The sequence below is a fragment of the Colletotrichum chrysophilum genome (genome assembly GCF_026319265.1).
Source record: "Colletotrichum chrysophilum strain AFK26 chromosome Unknown scaffold_13, whole genome shotgun sequence".
Taxonomy (NCBI): domain Eukaryota; kingdom Fungi; phylum Ascomycota; class Sordariomycetes; order Glomerellales; family Glomerellaceae; genus Colletotrichum; species Colletotrichum chrysophilum.
Window position 1 is genome coordinate 230,057 of NW_026517300.1, and position 16,311 is coordinate 246,367.

Below are 16,311 nucleotides of genomic sequence, written 5' to 3' on the forward strand. Positions count from 1 at the left end.
CAGCTTCCACTGTGCATCGATGCTTCACTGTGTGCGCACACGGAGAGCTAGCTGACAGCTCTAGTCAATAGGCGCTTTGAACCATCATCCAACGACGCAGTAATCGACGGCCTCGTGGCTGTCGCCGTCGTCGCTGGTCTCTCGGGTCGAGAGGAGTGACGAAATCCAGGACTTAGCTTAAGCCTTGCTGAGAAGTGACACTGATGCTCTTAACACCACGCAGAGAAACTCACTCGCGCTCCCTCGGTCGCAAACACGGTCCAAGACAACGACCGTTACACAGCTTCCTCCCGGAGCCACCATCGACAGAGGAGGCGTGCCTCACATCATAAGTGCCCTACCCAAGTTACACCACAACCAATACTCGACACTGGACAGGCTCTCTGTGCTTATCGGAAACATTGAATTGCGTAGTCTGTCGGTTCATCACACATGCCACAGTGAATATGTTCACCGCGCCTCACTGGACAGGAGCAGTCCTCGACGCGCGTGTGGAAGCTACCCCTCGTCGCGAGAGGTGGGGCCATGAGACATGCCGTTACAGAGGGGCGCGCTGTGGCTCGGTACAATGCTCGCGCCACGATGTTGTGGTTCGGGCAGGTAAGCGAGAAAACGTGGTCGCGCAGCCGCCTCAACAACCGGCCCTCTGAGAGTAACTCAAGGAGCCATGCGCGCGATTCAGTTTCCAATGACCATAGTAGCCCCTGTCAGATACGGAGATCACCAGCAGCATGCTCATCTGAGCATTGGACTCTGTGCAGAGAATGCGGCCTTTTGGCAGGTTGTTGTTTACGCGTGGGGTTCATCGCCTCACATCAGAGTGGTAGGCTGCGCAAATCCATGTGCTGCATCGGCGATTCTTGAGATGTCTTGGACATACCTGTCTTTTGCTCAGAGGTCGTCCTCAAAAAGCCTGCCATCATGAGCGCTGCCTAATGGAAGATACGCGCACGTAAGTATGTAGCAGATAAGATGTCGCATCAGGCATGCACTAGGCCAGCGCTGAGAGCCTAGCTCGGTGAAGTTCGGTGACCAATCGGTGGCCTCGGTGAAAGTGCAAGCCATCACCTCCATCACTTCGGGGCAGGCTGCCCGTTACAGCCATGTGCTGTGCCTGGCCAGCGAGGCGGTAGTCACTTGCGGCATTGCGTTGCCGTTGTGCGGAGAGTATGTGCGTAGAACAACAACGCGTGTAGGGGTACGCGTTGCCACCACCTGCACCTCTACTGATAGCCGTATTGACCAAGATAACTCTAACATCACAGCACCTACGCAGGTTACAGGAGATACAACGATAGTGATGATCAAAAAAGACCACAATCTGTTCGATCAGAGCACATTCGGGACCTCAAGCCTGCTGAGCATGGCTAGACCGAGCTGTCGGCTGGCGCCCTGATTACGGCTCATATGCCTACAATGAGGTACGCTGGGGAACAAGGCAGTTGGCAAGCTTGAGTCGATTCGAGAACAGCTGGCGTATGCGAATGTGAATGAGAGCGAACGCGAGATGTAAGACAGATGGTAAAGCGAGCACGGTAGGTGCCTACCTATGTACAGAGGCGATGCTGGCTTCGGACAGCAATCTGGGCTGCCCAAAGCCGACTTCGACGCTGTTAAAAGTACCATGCCATGGCTTCCATTATTAGGGAACGTCAAAAGGGCGTCGTCCACTTGCGAGATCAGGTCTGGATCAAGTCGAACAGGTCCAGTGATCATGCCGAAGTCCTTGTGGGCGCTGGACAGTTGAACCGACCACCTAATTGCGACGGCATCGACTGAGGAGGATGGAACAGAAAGAGACGGCTGTGGTGGAAGACGCCCGCGCTGCCCAGGAGGCCTTTGGGGCTCGGGTCGTCGATGGCAGAGGAATCATTCAGTCCCGGTCACCAAAGTCACAGGCAGATTGCTGGGTTTTGCTGGTCAGAACGGGGCGCCTCTGAATGGAATGTTGGCATGTGAAGCGAGGCGCTGTTGACCCTAAAGGACAGCGATCGGGTAAGAAGTCGGCGCTGGGCGAGCACAGTCTGGACGAGGGACAAGTTCTACCACAGCTGAGACTCGGAGGGAGGCACGAAGGGCGCTGAACATGTGGATGGGATCAGCGGCAAATCTACAGAGTCTACAGAGAAAGAGAGACGGGGAGGGAGCTGGAAAACTCTCCAGGCGGCCTTCTGACGCACCCCGCTTTCAACGTGGTCCTCTCTCTTTTCCGGCTGATCACTGATCCCTCAGGCCCGACATAAGAGAGGGAGGGGAGGAGAACAGACGTGGGAATCGACGGACCCAAGGCTCCCAACAATTCAGCGACAGCTGGGCCTGAGTCGACTGAATATGGGGTACGTCGCTGAAAGTACCTAACCCAGGAGCCATCTGAAGGAGAGGGCCGAGGGAAAGCGCTTCGGCAGGAGGGCACCTCAGTAAAATTGTGCCTTTTGAGGGGACTCCGAGTAAGGCAACCGCCGACGAGGACAGCTTGCTTTGTGTGCCCCCGGGCCTGGGGGGCGCGAACGAGCAGGTCGGGTCGAAGGGTGGAAGCCTGGTGGTGCGATAACGGGGCCTCAGCTCTGAAGTTTGGGAGGAAAACACAGCAGCAATAAGCAGGACAGTGGGGAAGGCCTCAGAATGTGGCCGCTGTCGGCCGCTGTCGGGGTGGTCGGGAGAACAAGGGATTTTCTCGGGGGCTTTGGGGGTGTTCAACTCGCAGTGCGTAAGAGGACGATGGCGAGGAAGCTCGTCACTAGAGGTTCCTCAGGTCAGACGAGAGGGAAGCCCATCGCTTTCAACGGCGGCCGCTCTGTTCAGGCACACACAGGCGGGGACATGCGCCCAACACTGACCTGGGCTGCCAGAGGTCTTGCTGCTTTAATGGGCAAGATGCCTCGGATGTGCTGGGTGGCCCACAGAGAGAGAGAGAGAGAGAGAGTGTGTGTGTCCCGCCGAAGCAGGTACGGTTCCTGGAGTACCTAGGCCGACAGGAGTGTTCGCACCCCTGGTCAGCTCGGATTTTTTTTTCTTCTTTCCGGGTTCCCCTCAGGCGAAGCCACAGCGAGTGCCCCCATCCTGGGCCCCTCATTGGGCGACAGGGCATCATCGCTAATTGAGGTGTGATGGTGCACACGCAGGAAATGTGGGCGCCCGCCAGAAAATTGGGCGCAACGAGAAGTATCCCGTCACCATTACCACTCCGCTGGAAGTCCTGTGCAGGTATCGCCAGAGCATCAGATCGAGGTCCAGCAGAATAGAGGGCGCGCCCAGAGGATTGAGACATCCGCAACGGCCACGAACGAGGGATGCACGTGTTCGCATCGATCTGGACAGTTAGCAAATGCCCAGAAAGTCGTACGCCTGCTCCCAAGAATAAGAAGCAATTGCCAACGCGTCGCAACTTGGGCGATAGCAGAATACAGCAAAGGCACAACAAGGCTTTGGTGGTCGGGAGTTTAGGTCCTAGGCGGCACCTCGAGAGCAGCGAAGTCCAGTCACCTCAGTCAGGCACGGTACCTGTTGCAGGTACCTGCCTACCTTTTGCGGTGACCGGGAGGTAAGGGAAGTGCCAGGCGGGCCGCGGGTACGGTAGAGGAAAGCTCGCAGCACCAAGCCTCGCCCTCTCAATGGCCCTCAGTTGGGGTGTGATCGTGTAGGGTGTCTGAGGCGGCCTGGATTGTGTGTGCTTGTGCTGTTCTGGCCTCATTGTGGCTAGCCGTCTGGGCAGGTGGGTGCTGTTTGCTGTAGTCTGCTGAGAAACGGACACTTTGCGGTAAATGGGTGCGTTCTGAGAAAATGGAACCGGGAGCTTCAGGACACCTGGGCTGAAGGGAGCTGGAGCAAAGATTTCGCCGAGCACAAGGTGCTGCTGTTGCTGCCCTGTGCCAGAGGTGGAGAGGGTCGCTCACAATGAAAGTGCAAAAAAACAAAAAAAAACACGATGCTGAGGGGCGGCGCATCAGCAATTGCCTACTGCTGCTGGCTGGGGCAGCAGAGCCAGACGAGAGACCGATCGGGCGATGGTCGAGGGATTTTTTTCTCGTCTTTTACTGATTAGAGGCCCTGGGTGGATGCCGCCTCTCGGGGGGCTGCAGGGGTGTCAGGCACTTTTTACGTGTCGCATGATGTGATTGAACAAGAGAAGGTTCGTAATGGGGTGCCAGAGAGGACAGTGAGGAGAAAAGGGCTGCTGTTCGGAAGGCCTGGACACCGGGACAGCTGGCCCAGCTGCACTTTTGGGCTGGAGCCCTGGACGGCGGCCAGGCTGACCACCAGCGGCAGGCCCGTCACTCCCAATTTTTATTTTATTTGGGCGGACTCGCACCTGCCCGATTTTTTTCCCCCTCCTGCGGCCCCCCCATCCCCCAAGACCTGAGTGCACCAGATCACTCGCTACCCCCTCCCCGGCAGGCTGCACTACATATTCGGCTCAGGCCCTCCCCCGACCTCCCTTCCCTTCCCTCTTTTTCCCCCCGTTTCTTCACTTTCCCAGGCACCTCTCCCAAACTCCTCCACCACCAACCCCCAACTTCTTCAGCGAGCTTCGCTACCATCGTCGCGCATCAAAGCATCTTCACTACAGCGCCCACTGGCCTAAAAAACAACACTCGCCAAAAACACCATCACAATGCCCCGCCCATCCAAGAAGGTCGCCGCCGAGGCCCCCAAGCCTCCCGTCGCCTCCGTCCCTGTTGCTCCTGCTCAGCCTGTTGCTCCCGTCCAAATCCCTCACAGACACATTGATGTCGAGGGTTTCATCCGCGTCCGCGACTCGGTAAGATGATTTTCTTTACCACGTCCTGCCCATTCACTCCCACCGAATATTCGGCCTGCCCTGTCCCACGACCGACACCAGAACGGGTAGAACGCCCCGGAGTCGAGTCCGCCCCAGCTTCACCTTGCAGGGCCTACGCGCTTTGGTTCAGCATCAAAACATTACATCCATGATCAACGCGCGCATCCTGCTTTTTTGCACAATTTCCCTCCTCTTCTCTCTGTGCCGTGCCCAATTTTCGCACAGTTTTCCCTGCGAAAGCCAAGTCTCCGCAATCGAGCAAGCCTTATCTGCTGCTCGCAAAGCTGCTTTTTTGCGCCAGGCGCGGCGCACTACCGCCGATGTTTACATGTTCCCACGTCAAACCCGCGTCTTGCTTTGCACTTGCGACCCACACAAGCTCTCAAGCTTAGCTATAGCTTCCTCACTTTCATACACTGAGACTTTCTTCAAACATGATGCTGACCATACTGTTCAGGTCCACCAGCGCCTCATCACCATCCTTGAGCTCATTAAGAACTTCTCTGAGGACTACTACCGCCAGACCAGCCTGCTTCTTGGCGAGCCTGCCAACGAGGGCATTCCCGGCATTGACCTTCCTCTTCTCAACCTTGAGCATGCCGTCGCCCAGAACATGGGACTGCCAGCCCTGGCTCTCCAGCCCGGCGCTCCCTACCAGCCTGCCCCCGTTGAGGAGAAGAAGGAGCGCAAGAAGCGCACCCACGACCCCAACGCTCCTAAGCGTCCTTTGACCCCCTACTTCCTGTACATGCAGACTGCCCGCCCCATCATTGCTAGCGACCTTGGTGAGCAGGCTCCCAAGGGTGCTGTCCAGGAGGAGGGCCAGCGCCGCTGGAAGGCCATGAACCCTGTCGAGAAGGCTGGCTGGAACAACGCTTACCAGTACAACCTGCGCCTGTACCAGGCCCGCGTCCATGCCTACAAGCAGGGTGGCAACCAGGATGCCAGGCTGATGGATGACGAGGCTGCCCTGAAGTACGCCGAGGAGCACAGCATCCAGATTGCCCCCTCTGAGGCTGTTGCCGATGAGAACGATGCCATTGCCGACCAGCTCACCCAGGGCGCTTCTGTTGATGCCGTCGGCGAGGATGACGATGAGGAGGAGGCTCCCGCCCCCGTCAAGACCCCCAAGAAGCCCGCCTCCACCCGCAAGCGCAAGACTGCCACCCCGGCCGCTGAGGCCGATGCTAAGAACACTACAACCCCCGCCAGCCCTGACAAGAAGCGCCGCCGCACATCAACCAAGGCTGCCGACGCCGTTGAGGAGCCTGCCACTGCCAAGAAGAGCCGCAGCAAGAAGAAGAACTAAATGCTGTCTTTCTTTCGCTTTTCTTCTCTTCTGGTTTCTGGGTTTCTGGGTTTTTGCAAAGATGATACCTCACTGCTCGCGGTCCGTTGCTGGCCTCTGGTGGCCCCGTAGTGTTGGCGGTTGCGCCAAAAGGACCGGACTAGGGAACAGGACCACTTCTGCTTGGGTCCTTGGAATCGTTGCGCACATTTGCGCATGGCGTGTATGATTTTTAACGGGCGTGATTAAGGATCTCAAAGGGTAGGCGAGGTATACAAAACGCTCAAGATATGGTGAGCGAGGTGGATCGACGGCTAAGGGATCTGGTCTGGTCGGCATTTGTTTTTATACGTTGAACCCCTCTGGGTGTCCTGTATGTATTATGACGGACATGAAATCAACAAAGAATTGATCGTTACTCGTTCATCTCATGTGACTTGGAAGTTTCATACACCGTAGTTGAGGAATGACTTGAGTCGATTAACTGAACTTTTGACCCATGTAGGCTCTTCGTGTCGTTCTAACTGCAGTAGATAAGGTAGTCAAGTGATCTCATCGCTTCTCGCTGAAGACTAAGGCGTGCGTTTAAATGAAAAGCGTCAGGTCAAACTCATTGCTCTTCAGCCAAGGTTATGTTGCTTTTTTGGCTGATTCATACTGCGTATATCCATGTCATTAAGACTCCCATGCTCATGCTTGCCAACTTCCCCAACAATGTTCTCCCAAACCAAACGACACGCTCTGCTTGCTCCCTTCTTCCCCTCACTTGCTTAACAATTAATATGCCGTGTTACTCATCCAACCCACCGGCGACTACAAGTTCCCTTGCGACTCCATTGACTCCATGCTACTGCTGCTGCCAAGTAAAATACGTGTTGCGTTCCGTTGCTTCCCCCCCTCTTCTCTCTCTCTCTGCCCTTTCTCTCTTTCTAGTACACGTAAAAGGCCTGCGTCAAGGGCAGCTCCTCGGCCGGGTCAGCGCGGCAGACCTCGCCGTCGGCCTCGACGACGTAGCTCTCCGGGTCGACGCGCATCTTGGGCATGCTGTCGTTGTAGCGCATGTCCTTCTTGCCGACGTTGCGGCAGTTGCGGACGGCCTCGACGCGCTTCTTGAGGCCGTAGGAGGCGATGGCGCCCGACTCGATGGACGCGGCGGAGACGAAGAGGACGGACGAGGGAGGAACCAGGGGCGCGAACATGGGCCGCGCGATGATGGGCTGCACCGTCGGGATCGAGGCGTTCGGATCGCCCTGTTAAGTTCAGTAACAGTTACAAGGCTTGGTGAGTGAAGATGAGTGAGGCTTACCATTTGCGCCGACGCGATGAGACCGCTCTTGATGACGAGAGTGGGCTTGGTGCCGAACCACGCCGGGTCCCACACGACAAGGTCAGCCAACTTACCGACCTCAATGCTGCCGACGAGATGGCCGAAGCCCTGCGCGACGGCCGGGTTGATGGTGTACTTTGACACGTAGCGCTTGACGCGGAAGTTGTCGGCGCCGGTGCCCTCGTCCTCGGGCAGGAAGCCGCGCTGGACCTTGTTCTTGTGCGCCGTGTTCCAGGTGCGCAGGACGACTTCGCCGCAGCGGCCCATGGCCTGGGAGTCGGAGGACATCATGCTGATAGCGCCGAGGTCGTGGAGCACGTCCTCCGCGGCGATGGTCTCGGCGCGGATGCGCGACTCGGCGAAGGCGACGTCCTCGGGGATGTTCTTGGACAGGTGGTGGCAGACCATCAGCATGTCGAGGTGCTCGTCCAAGGTGTTACGAGTGTAAGGCCGCGTGGGATTCGTGGACGAGGGCAGCACGTTGGGGTGCTCCACGACGGAGATGATGTCCGGGGCGTGGCCGCCGCCGGCGCCCTCGGTGTGGTACGTGTGGATGGTGCGACCGGCGAAGGCGTTGATGGTGGACTCGACGAAGCCGGACTCGTTGAGGGTGTCGGTGTGGATGAGGCACTGGATGTCGAGCTCGTCGCAGACGCTGAGGCAGGTGTCGATGGCCGCGGGCGTGGTGCCCCAGTCCTCGTGGAGCTTGAGGCCGCAGGCGCCGGCCAGGACCTGGTCGCGCAGGGCCTCGGGCGCGGAGTCGTTGCCCTTGCCGGTGATGCCGATGTTGAGCGGCAGCGAGTCGCAGGCCTGGAGCATCTCGCGCATGTAGTTCTTGCCGGGCGTGCAGGTTGTGGCGCTCGTGCCGGCGCTAGGGCCGGTGCCTCCGCCGAGCATCGTCGTGATACCCGACGCGACGGCCTCGTTTGCCTGCTGGGGGCAGATGAAATGGATGTGGGTGTCGATGCCGCCGGCGGTGATGATCTTGCCTTCGCCGGCCACCACGTCCGTACAGCTGCCGACGATCATGCCGGGCGTCACGCCGTCCATGACATCCGGGTTGCCCGCCTTGCCGATGGCGGAGATCATGCCGTTCTTGACACCGATGTCCGCCTTGTAAATGCCGGACCAGTCGACGATGAGCGCGTTGGTCACAACCATGTCCAATGACTCCGAATCCGGCCGGCCCGTCGCTTGGCCCATTCCTTCTCTCAGCGTCTTACCACCGCCGAACTTGCACTCGTCTCCGTACACGGTAAAGTCCTTCTCAACCCGGATCCAAAGATCGGTGCTGCCGAGACGCACCAAGTCATCCGTCGTGGGGCCGAACATGGTCGCATAGGCAGAGCGCTCCATCTGGTACAGCTCGGTGAAGTTGAGGATGGCCTCCGGCTCCGGGGCGTGGGCGAAGCCGGCCAGCTGAAGCTTCTCGACAATCTCCTTTGCCCTCCAAAGCTCGACGCCTCCTGTTGCCAGTCTGTTGCCGCCGCGGATGACCTTGTGTCCTCCAATCTCGACGAGTGTCACAGTCTTGACGTCGCCGGGCTCGAAACGCACCGAGGTGCCGGCTGGGATGTCCAGGCGGTAGCCATACGACTTTTCACGGTCAAACTCAAGCTGGGGATTCGTCTCGATGAAGTGGTAATGTGAGCCGACTTGGATGGGACGGTCACCTCTACTCGTCACCTTGAGTCTGATGCGATTGCGGCCTTCGCTGAGTGTGACTCGTTTTGAGGCGACAACCACAGCGCCGGGTTGCTTCTTGGGTTCATATACTGTCACCTCTGGCAAGGCAAAGAGGTCGTTGCTAGGAATAGGGAGAAAGCTCCCGTATAAGGCGCGGGCCAGGTCACCGTCGTCTGTCGAGATGGGACTGTGGACTGTCACGAGATAGGTACCTGAGGGAAAGGTGCCCTCGACTTGGATCTCATGGAGGGTACTACACACAGCGGGGAGGACGTGACGTCTTCCCAACATGGTGGCACCCAGGCTCATGAGGTCGGCGACGGTATGGTTGCCATCGCGGATGAGCTCTTGCAAGTTGTTCGCGATGAGAGCCTGCGGTTGGTGTTAGTGCACGCGACATTAGATGGCAGCGATATCACCGCCTGAAGGGGTTTTCGTACCGTTGCTTCCGAGTGGTTAAGCTTGACGCCCCGGGCAAGGCGCCGCTGGGCCAGGAAGCCCAATTGAGAAATGGTGAGCTTATCGAGCTACAATCACGACGTCCCCCGTTAACGTGCCGTTCAGTTTGCTCTGGCCCGCCAAGGCGACAGGGATGTGTAAGAGAGCGCGCGAGAGACAGTTGGGGTACAGACCTCTTTTGGTACGAGATGCATCCTGGCGAGCTGGGACTTTCAAACCAGAATCTCTCAATGACACGCAAAACAAACAAAAGCCTGGGGAAGTTGTTGATGAGAAGGACGGAAAGAGATTGAATTCCTCAAGTCAGCTAAAGACGGTCATGTGGCGCCCACCCCCCAGACCAGACCAGAGTTCCCGTCCCCCAGCACCACCTGCCAGAGATAGCGGCAGTCAGCGTGTGCGCCCGCGCCCGGGCGCCCAGGCCCGTCAATCAGACGGGAGAAAGAGGAAAGAAAAAAAAAAAAAAGCGCTGGTGGCCGCCCTCGGGCCTGGACCGGCGGCCAAGTGGAATGATTGATAAGACCCGGGCCCTTGGGCGAGTTCCCAGAAGGGCAGGCTCTGATAGGCCCCCCACAAACTGCCCACCGTCGAGCAGCTACCCCGCACAAGGAAGGCCCTTGGGCGACAGGCACAGAACCACCAATACACGCCTCGCTTCTGTCTAATAGGCATTACGTCCAATTTTAGGCGATAAGCTTGAGCGCCGTCTCATGCATCGGGCCGTCGACGCCTTCCCGAACACCACCTCCCGACTCCAGGGCATCGAAACCTCCCACGCTTGCCGTATATCCGGGGTTGTCAACTGACTACCTATTACTTACTTCTCACAGACCTGGAACAGTGTCGGTCGAACAAAGTGTCGCTGGTACGAATATTATATGAGTCGAAATGGGCGATGGCGAAGAGTTAAGTGGACGAAGACGTATTATCCAGAACAAAGCCCAAGCAAAGGCTTGAGCCCGAGGCCTTGCTTCATGTAACCTCTGATCCGGGCAGTTCTCCTTCTCAGGGAGCCCTTCAAAGAGAGAAGCAACAAAGCGACAATGTAAAAGACAACTATAACGAAATTGCATCCTCGTAGCCCTGAATGCCGCAATGACCTGAAAAGAAGCCGACAACAGACGGGATACCCAACATGTTGGTTTGGATGTGGAAGCCTCGCTCAGCGAGCTTCACCATGGCCGGGCACTTGGAGTTTACGCCAAATAACAAACCGAGACTCTCTGCCAATAGGAAGTAGAGCATACCTTGGATATTCTCAGGGTTAAGACACCTTGCCATGTTGGACATCGTCTGGCTATTAAGGAGGGCCCAAGTCGTTGCCGGGATGATTGTGAAAACTCCAGTGCTTTCAAGTTCAAGAGCAGGTCGTTTCCAAGAGGCTTCGACTATGCAAAGATGTATGACAACCTTTCCAGGAGTTTGAATTTCTTTCCAGTCGCCGCATGTTCGCGCTGTCTGGAATCCAGCGTCCGTAACCCGTGTAGCCTCATCCGATGGCCAAGAAGGCCCGTAGGCCTCTCTACCTTATGACTGCAGAAGACTTGGTCATTCAACCCATTGAAGATGTTTCGTCGTGTTGTTTCCGGCGCTCCACTCTAAGGCTTGATATCACAATGCTCAAGTCTGAGTATGAAAAATATTTACTACCCTTTTTCGTGATATGTACAACACTCGTTGTCGCCACTGCCATTTTGTTCTTCTCTTGTTTGCCCGAGTCGAACTACGTGTGACTGTCACCCTTAGAACCAGCACGAAAGCATCCAAGAACGCACGATCCGTGTAACCAGGATAGGCGGATATAAGCAAAAAACCGTACGCTCTTCTTGATGAGAGTCCTCATCACATGCCTTTTTCTCGCCTCCGGTCAACTCTGCTTCTGACCATCGCCAACCTTTTGGAACGCCCCAGTCTTCCTCTGACTATGATGAGATTGTCAGTCCTCCTCATCGCCAGCACAGTCTGCTCCGTCCTCGCAGGCCTAAACAACCGGGACACTCAACAACCCTGGTGCCATCGGAAGAAAGTTGGCGAGATTCACATCGGCGGCCAGCCGGTTCCGGTCAACTATCGGTACATTGTCAATGCATACAATGTTGAGGATGATATCCCCAAGGTGTGTCACAAGCTGTGGATGGAACTGAGGAACTTCTGGATGTGCCAGTAAGATCTCTCCCTCTCCTGTCTCCTCTGTCCTGCAGATGTTGGGGAACTATTTGACGCCCTGCTTGCCGACTAACACGCCCCGCAGGGTCTGGTCTTTTGGTCTGTTCAAGCAGTTCTGCCGCGAAGGCACCGAGAAGGGCACGCTGGAGTGGGAATTCGAGACCGGCCTGGCCTGCAACACGGGGATGCTCGAGGCCGCATGGTGGGAGGCTACCAAGAACAAGTACGGCAGAATTGGCTGCGAGAAGAAGTGAGTCTGTTTGGTTTTCCGTTCTGCCTCAGCCGCAAACAGAATGAGAAGGATGTGCGGTTCCACTTCGATGTAAATACTTTTCTAGAGTGCAGCAGCCACGATGTCATCTCGGCAGGTCAAGCCGCCACTGCACAGAGAGTTTGGAATTTGCGAAGACAACTCGATAGTCAACCTGATCTTCTCTAGTCGTGAACCTTCACCCTTTATATAAGACTCTTCTCGTGGCCATCAATCCAGCAACGATCTCGAACATCTGCATCTCATCAGGTTCAAACATCAGCATTCCACCAAGTTCAAGCACCAATATCCTGCCAATCATGAAGGTCTCAAAGCTAGCTTTCCTCATCCTCGGGGTGACACTCCTCTCCCTCGCCAGTGCAGAACCTACTGGCGGGAAAGGCAGAATGCGCAAGCCGGAGGTTTCATGCTTCCTGAACCTCTATGGGCTTACCAAGTTCGCGCCGTCGTCTCGCCGATACTCAGGCAGAACGACAAACCTCCCCGACGGTGCAGACATTGGCGAGATCTGCAACAGATTCTGGAAAGGACTGCAACAGTTTGGAGTCCAGTGAGTGTCACCCTCTTATGTAGACCCTTCCGAAGCTTCATCGATTGCTTATCGTCGACTTGCAGCTGCGCGGCTTGGTCTCACGCTGCGTATCCTCACTACTGTGGGAAAGACCGCGGACGCGACGGCGAGCTCGCGTGGCAATTTGAATCCGCCATTGGTTGCAACAGAGGCATGGTTTCAGCGGCGTGGTGGGAAGCCAGTGAGTAGCCCCTTTCCCATCTTTTCGAGTGTTTGACGACGGGGTTGGCTAACGTTACCAGCTCACAACAAATACGGCAGCTTGGATAAGTGCCTTAGGACGAGCAGCAAATCCATGATACCACACCCTTATCCGTTTTAGAGCAATCGACAACGAGAAAAGGAAGCCAAAAGGGGTGGATGTTTAGATAAGCCGTCGAGGAGCTTAATCCGCCTTTTCGAGGGTTTTACGACCGACAATTTGGCTTCTGGCTTTCAATGATTGCGAGTTGGAGAGGTGCAGGGCCATTGAACGGCGAGCCCACGGTGCCTGGCAGTATTTGGTAAAAGCAAGACTTGAAGAGGTGCAGGGCCATTGAACGGCGAGCCCACAGCGCCTGGCAGTGTTTAGTAAAAGCAGACGTATCTTCAAGGAGGTAGAGGGGCGCCTATGTCGAGGCTGACTTGGTAGTCGACTTGGATATGGGCAAAACGTTGGCTGTGGATGCAGTTCTGGGTTGAGTAACCGGTATCTTTGCTCTTCTGACCTGGTCAAGCCATAGTTGCTATCAATAACTCCCAAAACACCTTATTCGTTCGCACTAGGCTTCTCTCTCTCACTGTTTCTATGAATGCCCAAACGCCGTCGACTGTGCCCAGTGAAAAGTCGTATTGCCTGCCTCCCACCGAAACCAAACCCAGAAAGTAGAGTTACTAGTCATAACAGGTGTCAAACTGATTCATTAGACACCGAACATCGCAGAGCAAACGTTTACTCTTCCTCAACCTCCTCGTCCCATTGCGCCTTCTCCTTCTTCATCAAATCACCCATGATCCCCGCCCTGAAAATCGACGAGTCGGGCTCTGAGCTGCGCGGAACCTTGCCCAGATTCTCGTCATCGAATACTGATCCTATAGTATCGATCCAACGCTTGCGCCGCTCCATGAGCGTCTTGGTCATATCGCCGATGCCCGGCCTGGCCATGCCAGCCGCGCCGCCGACAGCATGGCTTCCGCCTCCCGCGCCGCCGGGACGCTTGTTCTTCTTGCTCTTGCCCATAGTACGCGTCCTCTTCAGATACGCGGCCTGGACCTGGGAATCAAGATCCTCCAGAATGGTTTGGTACTCCTGGTGGGCCATGCGCTCTTTGACAAGCTCGGTAAGTCTGGCTTTGCGTGCGCCATTGATGAGCATCTGCTCTCGCAGGCGACCTTGTAGGAGTCGTAATCTGGCTGCGACTTCGTCGTCGAATGCGCCGTCGTACTCGCCCTCAAAGTTTCCTTCCTGCGGCAAGAAGCCAATATGCCTCAGCTCTTGCTTGATTCGTTCATCGACCTGCGTGTATTCTAGTTTTGGATGTGACGCCTTCTTCCATGCCTCTGAGTTCGATTCCGGCATGAAGGCTGCTGGGGGTACTGGCGGCGCCTTATCGTCGCTGAAACTCTGCTGCGCATCTCCGTTGTCGCCATTTACGCTACCATTCATGGCCGTGTCCCCGTTGGTGATACCGTTGACGCCTGTCTTCTCTTCATCGGCCTGCGGTCGGTTTTCGGGTCGCATCGCCTGCATGAGCCGCGAGAGCAGCGGTCCCACGGACAGCTTATCGGTTTCCGCCACCTCGTCGTCCATGTTATCAATGGCACCACGGGCCTGGTTGGGCGCCAACTGCTCGCGCGCGTTCGGGGGCTTGTCGAGTGACATGGCGCCATCCTCCTCTGCCCAAATCTCGGTATAGTGTTTCTTGCCCCTCTTAGGCATGTGGAAGGGCGTCACGCGATCGCCGCGCTCCCTCAAAAATGCTAGATCCTCTTCGGCGAATGGTCGGAAGTATGGTTCCATGTACGTCGAGAAGGTCGAAAAGCTGATCTGGTTACTGGGCTTGGCGCTGCTAAAATCCTTGTCGGGCGGATCTCCTGCGATGAGATCGGCCAGATCGCTCTGGGGAAACACGGCGACAGAGTAAATCTGCCTCAGCTCGTCTGCTGACATGCCGGGTTTCGTTGGGAGAATTTCGTAGACGGTCGGGTCGGGGAAGGTTGAGGGATCGTCGCCGAAAGTGTGAGCAGCGGGCTGCGCCTTTTTTGGCGGCGCGCCCTCGTCTTCAGAGCTCTCCTCCTCTTCATTTTCCTCTGCTTTTGTTTTGTCGTCGACTTCCATTGCTGACGGAGTGGCGGGTGCGACGGGTGACAGGGAAGAACTGGCCGAGTCGTTGTCGCGCGAAAGCTTTCGTGGTTTAGTGGATTCCCGAAGCGGGGATGACCGCTCTGGAGCAGCGGGTGAAGTCAGTACGGTGGTGAATACGAGGATGATTCGCGGTAAACAAGTGAAATCCCAATAAGTGTCGCATGCCCCACGAATAAACCAAGAGCACGAAAAAAAGTGAAAAGGACACTAGGCCAGGCAAGGCCGAAAGAGGTTGGTGACCTACCGACTGCTGCATCCTGGGGTGCCAGGGTATCTGCGGCCTTCCTCTTCTTCTTGTTCGTCTTGCCCGTCTTTTTGGAATCGCCCTCGGCCTTGACACCTTCCTTGGCGTCCTCGTCGACGTCGTTGATATACTGCTTACGGGTGCTCGCCAATATGCGCATTCCTCTGTCGCAGAAATTGCTCCGTCTGTCTATGGTCTCCTGCAGGCGCTGGAGGCGAGCGATCATGCCATCAAGGCTCTTGGAGTCCGGGATGACGGCGTTGGACGCGCCCTGGTCAACAAGGTCGTCATAGTTGAGATTACGGAACTGTTCGACGCGTAATTCGAGATAGTCGGTGTCGACGGCTTCGATAGGGGGCAGGCTGGCAGATGGAACGACGGAGCTCGGGGTCGTGTTGCGGCTGCGCTGTCGCATGGCATTGGGCCCGGCCTTCTTGCCGGTGCCCTTCTGGCTCGCTGCGGGAGGCATCGCTTGCTGTCTGCTGTCGGTTTTCCCAAGTGAGACCCAGCTCGTGATGAGGCTAGATCATGCAGGTCGTCGTCTTCGAACGTTGAGATGGAAAGAGATGTCGAGGTTGGAGTATCGAGAGCTGACGTCGAAGGGTCACTGGAAGTCGAGATCGCGCCGCCCGGCACGCCAGCATGCTTCTTGGATTGGTTGACTGTGGTAAAAGTATGGGTCGAGCGCCCCCTGCATTGGAAGTTGATGGGCGCACCCGTGTAGTGTCCTGAACGCAAAGTCTGGGGATGTACCACGGCAGCGACGCCAGCAAAAAGGTACTTGGTGGCCCCTTCTTTGCCAGTGGATTTGGGGTAAGGTACCAGGAAGAGTTCTGGACGGCCACTTCTAAGAGCGCCCGCTCACTACGGCATTCATTGCAGTGTCTATTCGACACCATAGGTACCTTGACAGTATTTATATTGTTAAGTTCCTGGCCTTTATCGATCTGTGGTGCTCAACCTGAGTTGTAAGTCCTAGACAACTACTACCAAAGGAGGTATCCATTCTAAGTAACTGGGGGTTGTAGTCTATGATGCCCACTACTGAATTCCTAGGCAAGATACCCTACCTACAGACACAAAGTATGGAATGCAGAATGAGTATGAAAAGAGGTCAAGTTATATGAAGACAAGAAGTGATGATAGGATGCCAAAGTGCATGAATTAAACACCGG

The 16,311-nt window shown here is 56.3% G+C and overlaps 4 protein-coding genes across 4 annotated transcripts; 2 read left to right on the plus strand and 2 right to left on the minus strand.

Moving 5' to 3' along the window:
* Window positions 1-4,612: 4,612 nt before the first annotated feature.
* On the plus strand, window positions 4,613-6,089 carry COL26b_002593 (uncharacterized protein; the record flags this gene model as incomplete). The annotated part of the gene is made up of 2 exons (XM_053175508.1): window positions 4,613-4,759; window positions 5,238-6,089. 2 exons carry the CDS (start codon window positions 4,613-4,615, stop codon window positions 6,087-6,089), a joined length of 999 nt encoding a protein of 332 aa, XP_053040512.1.
* A 908-nt stretch (window positions 6,090-6,997) lies between these two features.
* Window positions 6,998-9,734, minus strand: URE1 (Urease; the record flags this gene model as incomplete). The annotated part of the gene is made up of 4 exons (XM_053175509.1): window positions 6,998-7,318; window positions 7,375-9,453; window positions 9,522-9,608; window positions 9,714-9,734. The coding sequence occupies 4 exons, from the start codon at window positions 9,732-9,734 to the stop codon at window positions 6,998-7,000; spliced, it is 2,508 nt and encodes an 835-aa protein (XP_053040513.1).
* A 1,730-nt stretch (window positions 9,735-11,464) lies between these two features.
* Window positions 11,465-11,960, plus strand: COL26b_002595 (uncharacterized protein; the record flags this gene model as incomplete). Its single annotated transcript, XM_053175510.1, has 2 exons — window positions 11,465-11,703; window positions 11,792-11,960. The coding sequence occupies 2 exons, from the start codon at window positions 11,465-11,467 to the stop codon at window positions 11,958-11,960; spliced, it is 408 nt and encodes a 135-aa protein (XP_053040514.1).
* A 1,519-nt stretch (window positions 11,961-13,479) lies between these two features.
* COL26b_002596 (uncharacterized protein) lies at window positions 13,480-15,605 on the minus strand (the record flags this gene model as incomplete). The annotated part of the gene is made up of 2 exons (XM_053175511.1): window positions 13,480-14,972; window positions 15,137-15,605. The coding sequence occupies 2 exons, from the start codon at window positions 15,603-15,605 to the stop codon at window positions 13,480-13,482; spliced, it is 1,962 nt and encodes a 653-aa protein (XP_053040515.1).
* Between the last annotated feature and the right edge of the window lie 706 nt (window positions 15,606-16,311).